The sequence below is a fragment of the Eucyclogobius newberryi genome, unplaced genomic scaffold, assembly GCF_026437365.1.
Source record: "Eucyclogobius newberryi isolate DKJ021-1_F unplaced genomic scaffold, fEucNew1.0.hap1 SCAF_12, whole genome shotgun sequence".
In the NCBI taxonomy this organism is placed as follows: Eukaryota; Metazoa; Chordata; class Actinopteri; order Gobiiformes; family Gobiidae; genus Eucyclogobius; species Eucyclogobius newberryi.
Window position 1 is genome coordinate 25,469,588 of NW_027315746.1, and position 15,052 is coordinate 25,484,639.

Consider the following 15,052-nt stretch of genomic DNA (forward strand, 5'->3'; position numbering starts at 1 on the left):
CACAAATGCTGCCATATTGTTTTGGAGATTTTTGGCTGGATCGAGACATTTTTTCTGCAGGGCCACAATGTCCCCCGAGGAGTAGAATCCAAAGTGTTGCCAGCGTATTGTTTACTCAGGGAAGTGCACAAGCCATATGTAAACTGCAGTCACTCACAATACCCAGAGCTGGATTACTACATAATTAAAGCCGCGGTTGGCAAACATTAAAAAAACATGTTAGAGTTTGGAAGACGAGAGGATAGAGTTGTAATTTGGAGACTGGGGAGTTGAGATTTTCCAAAGTGAACACGAGACTACAAGAAAATTAAGAACCAAGACTGTGTTCCTTGTGCCTGAATTGTTTACACATTTTGGATGGAATTTTGAGCATTGGTGACATAGAAAGAGTGATTTCCTTTTTAGAATACAATGCTACTCTGTAATTTTCAACTTTATTTCAGCTTTTCTTCACAAACTGCCACATGACTGACATAAAGCTACGATGAATATTTCCCATGCATCCCATTGCTATCCCATGCAACAAATAATAATAGATAAAAGTGATAGTCATAATAGTGATAAATCTGTTATATGCACTATAAGTAATTCACTAGAGATCCTTTAAAATGGTATGTCATGAGAATATTAAACATTATGGAATGGAAGCATAATCTGAAATTGATTTTAAGTCTTTATAACAAAAAATAGGCAACAATTTTATAATTCAAGGGTAGATAATTCTCACTCTTTGGAATTATAAAAGATGGACAGAATTTTAGCTTTGTACTTGAGCTTCACAAAAAAGATTATTTCTGGTAAAGTGTGTAATATTTATTATTTTTAGTATAACCTTCAAAGTGATGATTTTGTCTTCATCAAAAATGCTAAATGTCCATTATAATCTCCTATTAAATAAACAAATAAAAATTGTATAATAATAAAAGTCTTTAAACAGGGCTTTGATCACTCTGAGGTTATTCCGTCTCTCCATCGAAATAAAATTATGATCCACTTCACTTTTTCCTCATTTAGAATGTTCTTGTTTCCAAATGTTTCTTCAAGGGTCAATAGGAAGAAGGGCTGCAATTCCATCAAATCACTGCTAAACTTGTTGCTAAATATGTTCTGAGATGTTTTAGAGTTTAGTTAGAGTTTTTGTGTTAGTTTAGAATTTCATATTTCTCTCAAGAACGAATATTCCAGCGTTTCAAGAATCAATCCAAACATATAACTTTGTTCTGCTCTTTTGTCTTTGGGGACCATCATAGTAAATATTTTGGCTCAGTCCGCCTTTGCGCCGATAATATATAAATTGAAAGTCAGATGGTGAAATGAAACGCTTACAAGGCAGGTTTACAGCTATTGATTACTATTCAGAATGACACATCAACTCTTTTGTTCCCTCCCTCTCTCTCTAAAAATTGTGTCCCTTTTTGTCTTGAATGTATGTTTTTCTGTGCATATACTGCGAGCTTTTTCAATGGCATGGCACAATGACTTCTTATTGACCGCTATATTACTTGTCAACGCTGCATTCTGGCTGAAAGCGTCATGAGAATGTGATTTACTTTGACAACCCAAAATGAAAATGTCATTCACAAGAATCTTTGGAGGGACTATTTTATATATTTCACATTGTTAAACTTTCTAAATGTGCAATTTTTAATAACTGATTATAATTATTCGTAGTATTATTATTGGTGGAAATTAGAATGACTTGAAGATATAAAGGTCAGCAGGTCAGAGCAGTTGTTTCTCTATATCCCAGAAAATGCTGCAGTGTAAGAGCAGAACTTGAGGACTTAAAGGATTTGGGGTAAACATCTCGGAGCTCATTCCCACAGCTCTGAGTTTGAGGTGGAGGGAGTTCAGGCTGCCTGGGCTTATAGCTGCTTTAAAGCTTAAATTATGATCGCCTTGGCTGGTGTTGTGTTGAGCCGAGTTAGTTTTGTGTTATATTTAGGTCTGCACAGTAATATTACAAAAATGTAATTGAGAGTCAGTGGTGAGTATTGGAATTGTCTCCTGTATTTGCTCTAAAGACAAGTAAAATGTGAACAACTTGATACAGTCTAATAACAAATAAAAGTCTGCAAATACTTAGTTTTTGCCTGACATGTAAAAACAGTTGTAGAAAACCAGACAAACAACAGGAACACTGCAGGTACAGTCACATGATCACTGATTACAGACAGTGGCACTTTCTCTCCTTAGATAACATGTCTCTGAGTCCCTGTGTTGAGAAAATGGATTGTTGTCATGGATCTATTATTGTTGGGTGAATTTATCCACACTTAGCGTTTGGCAAGCGTGGTAAATTCTGCCAGAGGTGGACTGGCCATAGGTGCATTCTAGAGAAGCGTTAAACTCCTGGTGGCTTTGACAGCTGACGGACTGACCCCTGTATTTGGCACTTGATAGCCCCGGCAACAGCAAGTGCAGCCGCACATTGCTCCGTTGCGGTGTAGAACAAGAGTGTGGCGACCAAGGCCAGAGCGCAGTCACGCCACTGCCACGAGAGCACGGCCACAAGTACAAGTAAAGCATGTTGTCATAGCAGAGCGAGGCAGCCGAACCTGGGATCAGGGAGCGTCAGAGTCAGATGAAGTCTGATAGTGTATTACCCAGTTAAATGATTAAATCAGGTTTTTGGCCCTGTGACTACTGACTAACTACAGTCTGCATTAGACCAAAGAGGAAAAACAGGATTCAGAGCCAGATCAACAGGCAAATATTAAAATGATTAAATGTTAAACTTATCCACCACCAACAATTATCTAAGGGGTTCAGGATTATGTCAAATTAGGACTGTTGCCAAACTGATCAACAACTTAAACAACAGCCAAACATAATGGCAAGGGAAAAGTGAGAGAATCCAGACACTGATGACATTGTGAAAACACCAGGCAGATGATGATAATGCCAATTCATTTACACATATTCGTTTAGTTCAATTAGATAGAAGAGTCTGGAGCAGTCATTCTATCCAAGAATAGTTTTGGATTTATGTAGTAATATTAGTACATTTTAAACTGCAGAGGCCATGCTACAATATTATAGCTTGGGAACAACAGAGAGATAAGAAAGAATGTGCGTCATGTTTGTAAACATGTATCACCTCTGGGTGGTAATTCTGACGTATTAAATTAATTAACAAAAGCCCTACCGACAAAAATGAGGCAAAAAGGCAAATAAACTGATGTGTTAGTTGTGCTGCCCATAATAAGAATGTTGAGGGTCACTTTTTGAATGAAAATGAGGCCAGTGCATAACCTTTAGTCATGAGTTTCAGCTTCCATTTTGAGGACTTCTAACCATTCAAATATAAAGTAAGATACAGTATATTGATTAAAAGTGTTCAAGTTGTCAAGATTTTCCCCATTCTGAACCGTATGCATAGAACTCACTGTTTTTGTTTGTTTATTATTTGTTATAGTCATGATCCTGGCTTGGTTTGGATCTTCTTTGTGTGTGCGTGTTTTGACACAAGTTTATAAGAAATCCTTTTTAAATTAATCAAACCAACTAATACAATATTGGTATTAGCCTGTAATCACAATATCAACATTGATATAGAAGTTTACATTGAGTATAGCATGAAACCAGGGTCAGGCTTGGACTAGAAATGGTTTTAACAAAAAGGCTATGGCAAAATGAAGACGGCAACGTGTCAAAGCAGCTCACACACAATGGCATAGATTTTAAGAGACTCTTTTCTCTTTTGTTTGAATGGAAAATTGCTCTTCCTTCAGGATGTTCAAACGCACTACATCATAAAACAGAACATTCTTACCACCACATCGCAGTGATTAATCGTAAAATACATCCATTCATTGCCGCCATGCCAAGCACACTATGCAGCGTGTAGGAGGCTTGTGTAGCTGCCACACTTGCCTGGCATTCCTTTGTTTGAGACATTCTGCACATCCTCCAGCCAATGACAGGAAATCTATTGAAAAAACTCCCTCCCTCTCCGTTCCACATCGTACGACACCTTTTGCATTCTATAAAATATCACTGCTAAAACATTCCACAAAGTTATCCGTTATATTTTTGGATGTGGGGCATTTTGAACACCAATTGAATCACCAAGGTTTTGCTACATCCAGTTTCATTGCGTTGGTTTGCTAAATTTCCCAGTTGTGACTAAAGTAACAAGTTTATGTTGGGTATTTTCGCTCGCAACCACAATGAGCTTGATGTGCTGACGTGCCCCATTTCTCAGCAAACCCACACGGACCCCAAACATGAATTATTCACCGTAGTCACACAAGGAGGAATTGGCAAAAATATACAAGAGTGCACTAAAGTTTTTGTTGATGATGTGTGTTATTTGTGCTCGCTCTTAATTTCCTAATGCCAAGATGTAACAAAATAGGACGCGTTAGTCTTGAGCAGTGTCTGGAGGATTGAGCTGCTAACTACTCTGCCACTGCTCCCTCTCCAAGTTGTTGTTGTCAAGCTGTTGTTTTCGATGTAAAATATCTGAAATATTTTAGATTACATTTTAAAGGTTAGATAGAGTTCTGCACTATTTTTCTTCTTCTGCTTATGTTTACTTCATGTATTGCACTTTGCTTTTTTGTTTGATAAGCTTTGTTTCTTGTGGAAAATTAATCTACCGTATATTTCGGACCCTTTTTTCATAGTTTTGGCCGAGGTGCGACTTATACTTATATTTATACTTATATACTTGTACTTAAACTCCGGAGTGACTTCCATCCATCCATCCATCTTCTGCCGCTTTATCCGGGGCCGGGTCGCGGGGGCAGCAGTCTGAGCAGGGACTCCCAGACTTCCTTCTCCCCAGACACTTCCTCTAACTCCTCCGGGGGGATCCCGAGGCGTTCCCAGGCCAGCCGAGAGACATAGTCTCTCCAGCGTGTCCTGGGTCTTCCCCGGGGCCTCTTCCCGGTGGGACATGCCTGAAACACCTCCCGAGGGAGGCGCCCAGGAGGCATCCGGAACAGATGCCCGAGCCACCTCAGCTGGCTCCTCTCAACGTGGAGGAGCAGCGGCTCTACTCCGAGCTCCCCCCGTGTGGCCGAGCTCCTCACCTTATCTCTAAGGGAGCGCCCAGCCACACGGCGGAGGAAACTCATTTCGACCGCTTGTATCCGCGATCTTGTTCTTTCGGTCACTACCCAAAGCTCATGACCATAGGTGAGGGTAGGAACGTAGACCGACCGGTAAATAGAGAGCTTTGCCTTTCGGCTCAGCTCCCTCTTTACCACAACGGTCCGATGCAGCGACTGCATCACTGCAGCCGCTGCACCGATCCGCCTGTCGATCTCACGCTCCATCCTTCCCTCACTCGTGAACAAGACCCCGAGATACTTGAACTCCTCCACTTGGGGCAAGGACACCCCACCCACCTGGAGAGGGCAAGCCACCTTTTTCCGGTCGAGAACCATGGCCTCGGATTTGGAGGTGCTGATTCTCATCCCAGCCGCTTCACACTCGGCTGCAAACCGTCCCAGTGCATGTTGCAGGTCCGGGTTTGATGGAGCCATCAGGACAACATCGTCTGCAAACAGCAGAGATGAGATCCTGTGGTCCCCAAACCGGACCCCCTCCAACCCCTGACTGCGCCTAGAAATTCTGTCCATAAAAATTATGAACAGAACCGGTGACACAGGGCAGCCCTGGCGGAGTCCAACATGCACTGGGAACAGGTCTGACTTACTGCCGGCAATGCGAACACAGCTCCTGCTCCGGTCATACAGGGACCGGACAGCCCTGAGCAAAGGGCCCCGGACCCCGTACTCCCGGAGCACCCCCCAAAGGACACCCCGAGGGACACGGTCGAAAGCCTTCTCCAGATCCACAAAGCACATGTGGACTGGTTGGGCAAACTCCCATGAACCCTCGAGCACCCGATGGAGGGTATAGAGCTGGTCCAGTGTTCCACGACCGGGACGAAAACCACTCTGCTCCTCCTGAATCCGAGGTTCGACTATCGGTCGGATTCTCCTCTCCAGTACCTTGGAATAGACCTTACCTGGGAGGCTGAGGAGTGTGATCCCTCTGTAGTTGGAACACACCCTCCGGTCCCCCTTCTTAAATAGAGGGACCACCACCCCGGTCTGCCAGTCCAGAGGCACGGTCCCCGAACGCCACGCGATGTTGCAGAGACGTGTCAACCAAGACAGTCCTACAACATCCAGATACTTTAGGTACTCAGGGCGGATCTCATCCACCCCCGGAGCCCTGCCACCGAGGAGTTTGCGAACAACCTCAGTGACTTCAGCTTGGGTGATGGATGAGCCAGCCTCCGAGTCCCCGGTCTCTACTTCCTCTTCGGAAGACGTGACTGAGGGATTAAGGAGATCCTCAAAGTATTCCTTCCACCGTCCGACGACATCCCCAGTCGAGGTCAGCAGGCCTCCACCCGCACCGTAAACGGTGTTTGTGAGACACTGCTTCCCCTTCCTGAGGCGCCGGACGGTTTGCCAGAATTTCTTTGGTGCCGACCGATAGTCCTCCTCCATGGCCTCCCCGAACTCCTCCCAGGCCCGGGTTTTTGCCTCTGCGACAGCACGAGCCGCGGCTCGCTTGGCCTGCCGATACCCGTCGATGACCTCCGGAGACCTACAAGCCAGAGTGGCCTGATAGGCCTCCTTCTTCAGTCTGACGGCATCCCTTACTTCCGGTGTCCACCACCGGGTTCGGGGGTTGCCGCCACGACAGGCACCGGAGACCTTGCGACCACAGCTCCGAGCAGCCGCATCAACAATGGAGGCGGAGAACATGGTCCACTCGGACTCAATGTCCCCAGCCTCCCCCGGGACATGGGAGAAGCTCTCCCGGAGGTGCGAGTTGAATACCCTACTGACAGAGGGCTCCACTAGACGTTCCCAACAGACCCTCACAATGCGCTTGGGTCTGCCAAGTCTGTCCGGCTTCCTCCTCCGCCAGCGGATCCAACTCACCACCAGGTGGTGATCGGTTGACAACTCTGCCCCTCTCTTCACCCGAGTGTCCAAGACACGCGGCCGGAGGTCTGATGACACGACAACAAAGTCGATCATTGACCTCCGGCCTAGGGTGTCCTGGTGCCACGTGCACTGATGGACACCCTTGTGCTTGAACATGGTGTTCGTTATGGACAATCCGTGGCTAGCACAGAAGTCCAATAACTGAACACCGCTCGGGTTCAGATCGGGGAAGCCGTTCTTCCCGATCACCCCTCTCCAGGTGTCACTGTCATTGCCCACGTGGGCGTTGAAGTCCCCCAGTAGAACAACGGAGTCCCCGGTCGGTGCACTGTCCAGTACCCCTCCCAAGGACTCCAAGAAGGCCGGGTACTCTGCACTGCTGTTCGGCCCGTAGGCCGCCACAACAGTGAGAGACCTGTCCCCCACCCGAAGGCGGAGGGACGCGACCCTCTCGTTCACCGGGGTAAACTCCAACACGTGGCGGCTGAGCTGAGGGGCTATCAGCAAGCCCACACCAGCCCGCCGCCTCTCCCCGCGGGCAACACCAGAGAAGTGGAGCGTCCAGCCCCTCTCGAGGAGATGGGTTCCAGAGCCCAAACTGTGCGTGGAGGTGAGGCCGACTATATCTAGTCGGTATCGCTCAACCTCCCGCACAAGCTCAGGCTCTTTCCCCCCCAGCGAGGTGACATTCCATGTCCCCAGAGTTAGTCTCTGTGTCTGGAGATCTGGTCGCCGAGGCCCCTGCCATCGACTGCCGCCCAGATCTCTCTGCACCGGCCCCTTATGGATCCTCCTGCGGGTGGTGGGCCCACGGGAGGGCGGCCCCACGTCGCTCTTTCGGGCTGTGCCCGGCCGGGCCCCGTGGGGTAAGACCCGGCCACCAGGCGCTCGCCATGGAGCACCCATCCCAGGCCTGGCTCCAGGATGGGGCCCCGGTGACGCCGATCCGGGCGACGTGAACTGCCTTGATTGTGTCGTCGTCATAAGAGGCTTCTGAACCGATCTTTGTCTGACCCGTCACCTAGGACCTGTTTGCCTTGGGAGACCCTACCAGGGGCATGAAGCCCCCGACAACATAGCTCCCGGGATCATTCGGGCACTCAAACCCCTCCACCACGTTAAGGTGTCGGTTCAAGGAGGAGCCGGAGTGACTTATATGTGATATTTGTTTTCACCCTTGCAACCGCATTTCATACTCCAGGGCAATTTATATATGTTTTTTTCTTCTCTATTATGCATTTTTTGGCTGTGCGACTTATGGTCCGGAAAATACGGTAATTACATTAGATAAACAGACACAATCTACCGGTATTTGGGTTTTTTTTCAGCCGATAATGATGCAATATTTGTCTTGTTGTTTTGCCATTATCAATATTTTAAAACCAATTGATTTAAATTAACTTTTCCCTTACACACAATACACAATACAATATGCAATTTCTTTGGGGGTGGTTTTTTTAGGTGTAAACATACATCCACCTCTCAAGCTTCATTGCTCTATAGAACTATTAGCCCTATAGAAAAAATATAGGAAATAATATTAGGACATTTCTCATCCAAAAAGCACTGATATATCCATTACATTGGGCAGTATCAAAGCAAAAAGTACCAGTAACAGGCTTTATATAGTCCTACATGAATGTGAATGTATTTGTTTATTTAAAATGAGACGGTGCATATTAATGAACATGCAAATATGCCAGATTCTGCCATGAAGTCTAATTACCATCTGTGGTTCCATGGCAGGTTGATGTTTGGACAGACCAGCCACAAAACAAAGCTAAGCGCAAATATTAAATTAGTAAATGCATAAACATTAGCAAAAGCAGGCTGCATAAGCAGTAGGACAACACAAACAGGAAATACAACAACAGGTTCAATTGTTCAGGAGTTTTGCGTTGACATTTACTTTTCTAATTTCAGGCAGTACTTTGGAGATACAAGTTCTCTCAGCTCAAAGGCTCGTCGGACGATGGCAAAAGCAAGATCAAGTTTTTATTCCAAAACCAGGACTCCAAATCGATTGAAGCAAAGGTAAACTCAACACAATAAATAATAAACAGAACCCACACTCTAAAAGGCTTAACTATTGATGGCCTCGATCTCTCTCAGGAGCTGGAGTTCTCCAACCTTTTCGCCGTGCTCCATTGCATCCACGCTTTCTTCGCTGCCAAAGTCGCCTGCCTGGACCCCATGTTCGTGGAGAGCCAGGCCAATGCCACCACCACCGGGATCGCCTCGCTGTCCGGGATATCCTGCAACTCCCAACCTCCCAAACTCAAGTACACCACTTGACAGGAGCTGCTCTGTACGGACCTCTGACCAAGTCAAACCGGGCTCCGCTAAGTCCTGTTCGTGGGCTACAGGTCGGGACATACAACTGTGATGAAACGCTTTCTAGAACTTACAGAGGAAGCTGTGGACACGAACGTGCAGATGTTTTTAAGTCAAATATAACTTTATCTTGATACATCCACCACAAAGATTAATGAAGTTTAGCCTCTTCACTGTCCGTCTGCTTTTCTATGTAGATCCTCTTTTCCACATAAGCTTGAATCACTTGAATCACTGTGTAGTGGGTTTGTGTGGACGCTTCAGATGAACGATGGTTTAGGCATTTCAGGTGCTCGCGGTAAACTACTCATTTCAGTCTAAAGATTTACAGAAAGCAGAAATGATTGGGCCAAGAGTGAGATGTCATTGGTTCAATTTAAACCGTATGTGGAGATTCTGCAGGATTAGAACTGATAAGTTTAAGGCACACACACAGGTAAAAAGAATATTCAATAGAAATATTTTAAACAGCATTTTATTACAGTGCGTGAAATGCGTGGAATGGGGGAGAAGAGCATTCAGAGACATTGAGCAATTGTCCGTGCGGGGAATCGAACCCACAGAGCTGAAGTCGGGCCACACAGAACCTGGCACAAGTGCTGCTGCTTTAACCACTCGATCACGTGACTGCACAACATTTTACAGACTTAATTACATTTATATGAAGGCTCTCAAGTGGAATTTGTAAATGTCATTCTTTGCGGTCGATTGGCGAACCATGTCAATATTTGTGCGGGAGAAGAAGAAAATGTCAAAGACGCTGATGCGACATTATGCAGCAAAATGAAGCGTATGTTTTTAATCAAACGGTGTCAGTGTGTAAAAGGCGGTTTAGTGGGCAGGACCCCCTCAGAGCAGAAGATCATTCAACTATGAGTGGTCTGCTTAATGTGGTCTGTGATGCTTTTCCTAACGCAAGCATTTTTGTAGACATCCAAGGGCATAAGCAAATGGATTTCTGCCTTTGAAAGTGGACATAATAAACACACACAACACAGCAAATGCTCTTTAGGTACAGAAGATTCAAAAAAGTATTCAAACATCCACCAGATAACTGCAATTTGAGCTATGTTTGCTACGCCGATGTCCGGACATGCTTCATACTTGTCGTTTTAGCAGACTCACTTTATTCATTTTGCCCAAATTGTGATTTGTTTGCCCAGACTTTTAAACTACCTTTCAGCACAGTTTAACAACAGCGAATACAAAAAGGCTTTTCATTCATTCAAGATGGAGCTTAACGACCGTCCCAGAGAGGAAACTAACAAAAGAAGCTGACAGCAAATTGGAAGATTTCATTTTTGTCTGGCTGGACTTGGTATTTATGTCCCGTGTTTTAAGAAAATCAGGAAAAAACCATCTCTTAGTTTGACCTGTCATAGTTTCTAAATACGTGTGTCGCCGCAATCTAATCTGTAAAGTTCATCTGGACGTGAACCACACAAACACTAATTGGAGTGAAGCGTGTAGCGAATTCCTCTGACATCTCCAGGGCCAATCGTTTCTACTGTCAGCTCACATCACACGACATATATCTGAGCACCTCTTATTTAATCCACTCGGTCATAGAGGCAGAATGAGAGATTTTTCACGTTCAGAAACCATTTGGCGGATTGGATCGTTGGCTCAGGACGACGTTTCGAACAACGGTAAATAGGTGCACCGCTTTACCACAATCCTAATCCGACAATAGCGCTCTCGACGTGATTAGACCAGCCCTCCTCCCATAACATTCTGCCCTAAATTGTATAAATAAACGCTCTGACATCCCATTGAACTCTTATTGAATTATTAAACTAAGGATTACCTGCAGGATTATGCCTTTCAGATTTGTTATAATAATGTCAACTGGAGCACACATTCTGTTCACGCTAACCATGTATTTTTGGGGGTCGTTGTAAATAGATATAAAATAAATTAAAAAAAAATAGTATATGTAGCACTGAAGCTTTCCATTGTAGGACGATTTTTAGACACAGCTCAAAATTTTAATTCAGGCCAATTTTCAGAGTGAATTGTAAACTAACATTGAACAAGTCCAAACAGTGAAAGGGAAAGAAAGCCCTTGGGTAAGTGAACTCCACATGAATGAAATGGAGACAGGGGAGTGCTGTGTGAAGTTGGTCTAAAGGGAGTCTATGCAAAGAAAGTCGGAGTGAAGCGTCTGTGCTTTCAAAACCTTTCAAAGTCTTTGGTCGCACACCCTTATAACAGGATTCTAGAGTGATGTTTATTTAGTTTTTTGCAAAGGTTTTATTAACAAATATGCCATGTAATATATTAATAAATAAAGATCTTTTATAACACGGCTCTTGTTTGGCTGGTTGACTGCATTTTACACACACAGGAGCGAGTCACATTAAAGGGGACGTCTCGTAAGATCAACTTTAATGAGCTTTTAGTAGCCTCATTAGTTTACGCAAAGCTGTATTTTGATTGATTCATGCATGTTTGAGTTTTGTTCTTTTGCTCGAAAAATTCCCGTTTTCACCTAAAACCTATCCCCGCCCACACCCCTGTATTTAGGAGATGATTTGAAAAATCAGACTATGAGTGATACATCCAGAGTTCTAAAATGTCACATAGAAACTCTTTAAAAACATGAAAAACATGTAAATGACAATATGCTGTTTTGAACAGGAAATCAGTGGACCTGTCTTTATCATTAAGCCGTTTTAGATCAATATTGCGGTTTACAATGAACAAAATGTAAAGAGATGATCTACTTATGATATAATTCAAAACCAAGTACCTAAAAAAGTGTATACAATATGTTCAAAATAGTTGCTAACCCCCATGCTTGAAGTTGAGGCCCAGACCAGTTGTCGATTCAGAGAAAATAGAAAGAGAGAAGTGTTTGACAGAGCCTACCTTTAATAAGGCATGGAATATCTTAGGTCTGCATTTTTTTTTATCATCTAGGCTGTATGGAATACTTAAATTTGCAGTAAATTATGGCCAGATTCAGCCAGACGGAAAAGAGAAACAAGAAGAATTGTATTTTTTGTTGTTGTCAAAATATGATTTGCGGACCTCTTCCCTCTAATCCTCATTACACGCTGCACCGTTCTGTCTAATAAAACCTTGGGGCCAAAGAAAGAAAGAAGAAAATTTGCTTCAGCACACTATATGTCTGTGTCATATGTCTGAATCTCAGGATTTTGTAATAATGGTTGTTTTATTCTGTCAGCTCAGGGCATTCCAAATTGAGCAATCTAGTTGAGCTAAAATTCAATTTGTGAATTACTCAAACTCAATTAATTACCTCAGTTTGTGTTTATTTTCAAGGCGCACTTGGCAATCCCTTAAAGCCCTATATTGTTTCCAGCCACACTAATTGAAAATCACACTGCTATACTGTATATTGCTGGGTCTCTGTTTTGTTAACCTAAAGCTGCGGCGAGTGATTTTCAAGCTGTGAAAAGAGAACAAAGGGTTTTATATCTGCTTTACTTGTTTCTAGCTCTCATTAACCCTTTGGTATATCACTATTCAGATATGACTTGTTCGGCCACTGGCAAAGCTTTCGAACCGCTTTTCCAGGCAGAAAAGTTAAGCAGGGAGGACCACCAACGCACAACCAATCAGCTCGCATCCTAAAGCATCATGAAGAGACGCACACTTCTCTTTCTTACAAGTAAACAACAGATAAAACCTTTAACAAATAGATACAGACATTGCACAGCTGCTTAATTTAGTCACAACAGAACAGAATGTACAAAGGTGGGTAATGCAGCTTCATGTTCATACCTTATCTAACGATGACCTTTTCACTTGGTCCAGAAACGAGTCTAGTCTGGCTATTCAGGGCATCTTACTTTAAAAGATTATAGACGAAAAAGTGTGATTATATATGCACATCTCAATGAAGAGGAGCACGAAATGACACGACATGAATTCTGTTGGAAACGTGTATCACAGCATGTCAAAATGTGCATTATTCACTGGGAAATATTGTGGCTGAGAGCTAATTGTGGTTGCCAGATACCATACATAAACGTCCCACGTGACTTTAAAACTATGTATCTTGGACATAAAACTCCTGCAATAGAAACAATAGATGGATACCTTTTGGAATGTACTTTTGAGAAAAAAAAGGAAAAAAAAAGGATGAGTGAAGAACTGGGCTTAAATATCAATGAACGTTTATACAGATTAAAATGGCCATATTTTTAATAATCAATGGAGAGACAAATTTGCCAAGTGACACATACATGATGCATTATACAAACAGAACACATTATTTAGATGACTTAGCTACACTTTTGTCTGTCCCTCTCTGCGTGACGTTTTTATTTGTTTTTTTTTGTAATTTTCTATTTAAAAAAAGAAAGAAAATCACATTAATGTCCTGTTGCAATCACAATGGATAATGTGTGTTGTGTAACTTTATTATGAGAAAAATAAGAGCTGACATTTCGGACACACACAGGGGTCTAATCAAAGCAATTATTTGTTGAATTCTGAAAAATGTAGCACAACACTTTAACCATGTTAAACTAATGCCACTTATGCTCACCTTTTGTCGTTTCAAATTGCTAAATTTTTGTTCAAATTGATGTAAGGGGTGAAAGGATTTTGGTGAAGTTGGTCAGTTGCTATGAGACAAGCATTTTTCTTTGGCGGAGTCCTGCAGAGACAGAAGTGGAACCGTGCCATGATTGTACACAACTAACTCAGAGAACACAGAGAAACGAGAGAGAGGAGTACATTTAGGACATCCTGTAATACTCTAAGATTAAGTAAATGGACTGACACATAGTCATTCTAGTTATCCAAATCTGCACTCGTAACAAATCTATTTTAGTATGTCTCTGTTGAACAATATGGGGGGAAATGAACATTAGTCTTCAAGACAAAGTGCTGGGAATACTTGAGACATGTGAGCAGGGCCGGCCCAAGCCTTCAGGGGGCCCTAAGCGAAAACATTTTTGGGGGCCCCTCACCACGTCATCAGAATCAGTTTTATTGCCATTGTCAGTAAACAATTCACATATGGGAACTTTCTTCAACGCAAACAAAGCACACCAAAACTCCAGGGCATCCGTTTGCCAGTTAGTTTATTCTCAACACCTCACAAGCTCAAATATTGATAACTTAAATCCCACAATGCAACTTGGTATTCCGCTGACATCACCTCTACTCCCTGTACAAATAACACACATCCCAGATATGTTTTTGGGTGTATTTGTGGGCGTTAAGGGTCGACAGCCACATTAGCAGTTTAAATTAATGAACAGGGGGGGGGGGGGATTTTCAGACTTTTTTGGGTCTTCTGGTGCATTTTAATGTGGTCCAGCCGGCTAAAGTACGAGTAAAATGTTGAGGTTGTAATGCTATAAAATGATGATGTGATGAAACTGGGCCAGGAGAAAATGATTAAAGCCAGTTATTAATACATTATTGTACTTAATTACTAAATACCATATTGGCTATGAAAAATAATTATGGTCAAATTGATTCATTTTAACTGAAAATGTAAAATGAATAGTTATCCTTACTAATTTATCTTTTACAGCTCCCAACTATTCCTTCTTGCCAAAGTGACAAAACAAGTTATATTAAATTAAACAAATGGCATAAGCATTGCTTGATTAACAATTAACACTGATAAAACAAACATGTTATTCCCAGAGAATGAACAGAACGAGAAGTGAAGGTCCAAACCTCGCTATAGTGAAGAGACTGTGTTTCTGCAACTTTGCCACTTTTGTATAAAAATATATAGTATTATTCTATAACAGACGTAATCATAATATGTCTGGTTATTTTTCACTATCAATTTAGTATAATTTATA

The 15,052-nt window shown here is 42.9% G+C and overlaps 1 protein-coding gene across 1 annotated transcript in view; it reads left to right on the forward strand.

Moving 5' to 3' along the window:
• The window catches only part of sntg1 (syntrophin, gamma 1), a 67,185-nt gene extending 57,659 nt beyond the window's left edge, over window positions 1-9,526 (forward strand). The window contains exons 17-18 of the mRNA XM_072441669.1: window positions 8,844-8,954; window positions 9,033-9,526. Of these exons, the coding sequence (XP_072297770.1) occupies window positions 8,844-8,954; window positions 9,033-9,215 (294 nt within the window). The 3' untranslated portion in view covers window positions 9,216-9,526. The remainder of the gene's footprint in view (window positions 1-8,843; window positions 8,955-9,032) is intronic.
• The last annotated feature ends 5,526 nt before the right edge of the window (window positions 9,527-15,052 follow it).